The following is a 4,029-nucleotide window of genomic DNA, read 5'->3' as shown; positions in this document are numbered from 1 at the left end:
TCCTTCTTGTTGACATTTCCTCGAACACCATACGAGCAGTAGAGCAGCACACCGGCGTCAGCTCTTTTGATCGCAACACACCGGCGAGGACAAGTAGAGCTCTGGCCCCAGGCTCGGGTAGTGGCGTGCACCACCACCGACTAGCACCACGCACACGCGCAAGTGGATGGAGACCACCGGCGGTGACGAGCTCGTGCACCACTGCCATTGATGTTGGCATGGTCATCCTCGCCTTTTAAGACGACTTCCCGCCGCCTTCCCTTTTCTGCGCCACCCTCTCGGCCACCGCCGCCGCTGCAGGGGCCACTCAAGGAGGAGAAGGCCAACAATGGCGCCGACGACAGCGATTTTTCGGCCTTCAGCAAGTTTTTTTTGACTAGTTTTATATGTAACGGCGTGTTTTAGCCCAAAATTGCGAATATAAAAGCACAAGTTTGCCGAAAAGTGACGTTTTTCAGCCCAAGTTTGTCGATTTTTTTTTTCACGCCTGGGGCAGGCCCTGGGGGCGGCGGCTGGGGGCCAACTCGCCCCCAGACCCACTTTTTGCGCCGGGTCACCACCAGGCGGCGATTTTAGGCGCCCCCTGGGGGGCCAACGGCTGGAGATGCTCTTACATATTAGCCCCATTGTTGGTGGTTTTTTGTGCCCTGCCTTAAATATGATACTGATCTGTTATCCTAGCCCATAATGTGATGTATTTTGAGTAAATAACTCTATTTGGGTGGAATGCATAATTACACCTAAAGAACCTGTTTTCTTCACCCAAAAGAAGAGAGAGCATTACTGCCTTTGTTCGGATTTAAATTACTTACTTTGAGATTTGATTTGACCATCAGCTAAACAAATGCCCAAAAAGGCATACCATCGAATTTGTACTTAAAAGACATTCACAATGTTTGTATGACATATACCATTCTCATATACTCCCTTCGTCCGGAAATACTTGTCGAAGGAATGGATGTATCTAGACGTATTTTAGTTCTAAGATACATTAATTTTTATTCATTTCTCTGACAAATATTTTCGGACCGAGTGAGTATTATTGATTTTATTGATGACTCAAGTATAATTTCGAAATACTATACGTATTAGCACTTATTGAAGAAGTACTGTATTCATTTTTGTGGATGGTGATGAGGAGGGTTCGATCACTAATTTGCTACTGGAATACGTTGCGTAGCGTGCAGGACGAGCTTGGACTTCCTCTGCGCGGTTATGCCGCAAGCCTCGGACATGTCCAGCTCCACCGGCCTCCCGCCGCCGGGGATCTCCCAGTCGAAGTGGTAGAGGAGACTCGCGAGCACGAGCTCCATGTTGGCCAGGCCGAGCGCCATGCCGGGGCACATCCTCCTCCCCGCGCCGAAGGGGATGAACTCGAAGTCGCCGCCCTTGAAGTCCATGGCGGCGCTCTCGGCCTCGAACCTCTCCGGCTTGAACCGCTCGGCGTCCTCCCAGTAAGCCTCGTCCCTGCCCAAGGCCCACGCGTTCACCAGCACCTTGGTCCCCTCGGGGACGTCGTAGCCCATCACCTCGCACCGCTCCCGGCACTGCCGGGGCAGCAGGAACGGCACCGGCGCGTGCAGGCGCAGCGTCTCCCTGATCACCAGGTGGAGGTAGCGCAGCCTTCCCGTGTCGCCCTCCGTCGGCGTGCGCTGGCCCTTGCATGCCTCCCGGACCTCGGTCTGCGCCTTGCGGAGGAGGCGCGGGTTTCTTACCAGCTCCGACATGGCCCATTCGAGCGTCGTGGACGACGTCTCGCTCCCGGCGGCGAAGATCTCCTGCAGTTAGTCAGCAAGTGTGAGTTTGGTACGTAAGAGACGACGTGGCATGGCGTGATGATAGTGATGCGCACCAGGATGACGGTGGTGATGATCTCGGTGGTGAGGGCGCACTGCCCGCCGCCGTCCCTCTGCACCCTCAGCAGCACGCCGAGCAGGTCGTCCTCGCTGTCGCTGCCGTCGCCGCCTCCGATGCGGTCGCGGATGATGTCGTTCAGGATGTCGCGCACGTGGCGGTTGCACCGCTCGGTCTCCCGGAGCCCGCGGCTGAGCCAGCGCGCCAGCGCCGACGACGGGAACAGGTCGGCCAGGTTGAAGCCGGCGGTCAGCTTCACCGACTCGTCGATCTCGCGCAGGAACTCGTCGCGCCGCGGGCACCGGCTGCCCACGGCCGACCGCACCACGACGTCGTTTATCATGCGCGACATCCCCTCGCCGATCTCGACGACGGCGCCAGCGTCGCCGGAGCGGGCGCACTCCTCGGAGATGGAGCGGAGGAGGCGGGCGGCCTCGTCCTCGCGGATGTGGCGGAAGGACTGGACGCGGCGCGCGCTGAGGAGCTCGAGGACGCACACCCGGCGGAGCTGGCGCCACAGGTCGCCGTAGGGGGAGAAGAGGATGTCGTGCCCGCCGCGGCTGAAGACGGCCAGCGTGGGCGTCAGGTGGCGGCTGGCGAAGGCGGCGTCGTGCGTCTTGAGGACCTCCCTGGCGGCCTCGGCGGAGGAGACGACCAGCGTGGGCACCGCGCCGAGGCGGAGCAGCATGACAGGGCCGTGCCTGCCGGCGAGCTCACGCAGCGCCCGGTGCGGCAGGTCGCCGTAGCGCGACAGCAGGACGTGATGCAAGCTGCCGACGAGCGGCAGCTGCCGTGGCCCCGGCGGCAGCCGCTTCCCTGTCCCTGGCGCCGGCGGGGTAGGGTGAATCTTGACGACGAGGTTGACTAGTACGACGACTAGGGAGACCAGGAGACCGAGCAACGGCAGTGCCACAAGCTCCATTGTTTACCGGTGGCCGGTGTGGTGGCACGTTGCGTCAGTGGCTGTTTCCAAATTATGGAATGCTGCGAGCTAGCAAGGCAGATCGACAAGGTTGTTACATGGTGAAACAAGTGTGTTTCGGGGCAAATTTATAGCAGCGTGTGGGTGGATGGAAGAAGGAGGATAGCCGTCGTTTGGTCGTCGCCGTCTCTAGCTAGCTCTATCTGCACGACAGCTCCATTGAGTCAGCTTCAGTCAGCCGTCGGTTGGTCGTCGCCATCTCTCTACCTGGTAGTACTCCTTTTCGTTTTTCAGTCTTCTAGGTACATCTGTTTGGATTCGGTCTTTGTTCGTCCTCGTTCAGGTGCTTACATGTTTGATCCTTCTGTTCTACGAGTTTCTTCATCGGCGACGGTTGTTACTCTGGTGCGCTGGTCTTATTAGGCCTTAGCATGCTGTCTACTATAACAAGATTTGCCCGACTCCGATGAGGAAGGAGCAATGACGGTGGCGCGCCTTCGATTCCCTCCAGTACTTGTAGTCGTCGCTGGATGGTTCATGGACATGGTTGTATTTTTTATTACCTCTGTTGTTCTTTGTACTGCGATGATTGAAGATGAATAGATTTGAAGTTTCTTAAAAAAAGGACGTCAAAGAGGTAAATGCACGCTCTAACTTGCCACGGAACTGCCTCAAGTACGATCAACTGGCATATGATTTGTACTACAAGAGACAGGCCCGTTTTCTAAGGTCTTGGCCCACCACACCAGGTGAGTCTTGTCGTACACAGATCCTACAGAATTTGATCGTACCTATAGCAGCTCTCAACTTGCCACGAATGATCACTTTGGAGCTTGTGGTTGTACAATACACAAAAGTGTGCAAAAACTTCTGCAATATGTTGCATTTGCCGCCCATAGCTTGCTGACATGGCATCGTATTTCCGTTTGCGTGCGCACATGGCGTATCAGTGTATCGTGGAGCCTGCTTGTAAGGGCGGGACATGCTGGCTGACCGTTGGGGTCCCACCTATTAGTGAACAATACAAAGTAATAACCGATATGAAAAATAATAGCCTATGGGGTATTTCCGCTGGCGGGACAAGCTGGCTGACTGTTGGGGGTCACACATGTCAGTGAACAATACAAAGTAACAACTGTTATGAAAAATGTTAGCTTATGGGGTATTTCCATTAGCGTGTCAGTTGACACAAGGCCCGCTTGTAGCGCGGGACAGGCCGCCGGGCTCACCGTTGGGCTCACCAGTCAGCGAAC

General features: G+C 56.1%; 1 protein-coding gene across 1 annotated transcript; it reads right to left on the bottom strand.

The window, feature by feature from the left end:
* Window positions 1-1,122: 1,122 nt before the first annotated feature.
* Window positions 1,123-2,858, bottom strand: LOC123133708 (zealexin A1 synthase). The gene is made up of 2 exons (XM_044553130.1): window positions 1,853-2,858; window positions 1,123-1,778 (listed from the first exon to the last, which is right to left on the bottom strand). The coding sequence occupies exons 1-2, from the start codon at window positions 2,774-2,776 to the stop codon at window positions 1,152-1,154; spliced, it is 1,551 nt and encodes a 516-aa protein (XP_044409065.1). The 5' UTR covers window positions 2,777-2,858; the 3' UTR covers window positions 1,123-1,151.
* Window positions 2,859-4,029: the final 1,171 nt, after the last annotated feature.

This window comes from Triticum aestivum, chromosome 6B (assembly GCF_018294505.1).
Source record: "Triticum aestivum cultivar Chinese Spring chromosome 6B, IWGSC CS RefSeq v2.1, whole genome shotgun sequence".
In the NCBI taxonomy this organism is placed as follows: domain Eukaryota; kingdom Viridiplantae; phylum Streptophyta; class Magnoliopsida; order Poales; family Poaceae; genus Triticum; species Triticum aestivum.
The sequence above is the reverse complement of the archived record's forward strand: the minus strand, read 5'-3'. Positions and strand labels throughout refer to the sequence as shown.

Coding starts and splice junctions, on each gene's coding strand:
- LOC123133708 (XM_044553130.1), bottom strand. CDS start 2,776: ATGGAGCTTGTGGCACTGCCGTTGCTCGGTCTCCTGGTCTCCCTAGTC. Junction 1,779..1,852: donor TCATCACCACCGTCATCCTG/GTGCGCATCACT, acceptor GACTAACTGCAG/GAGATCTTCGCCGCCGGGAG.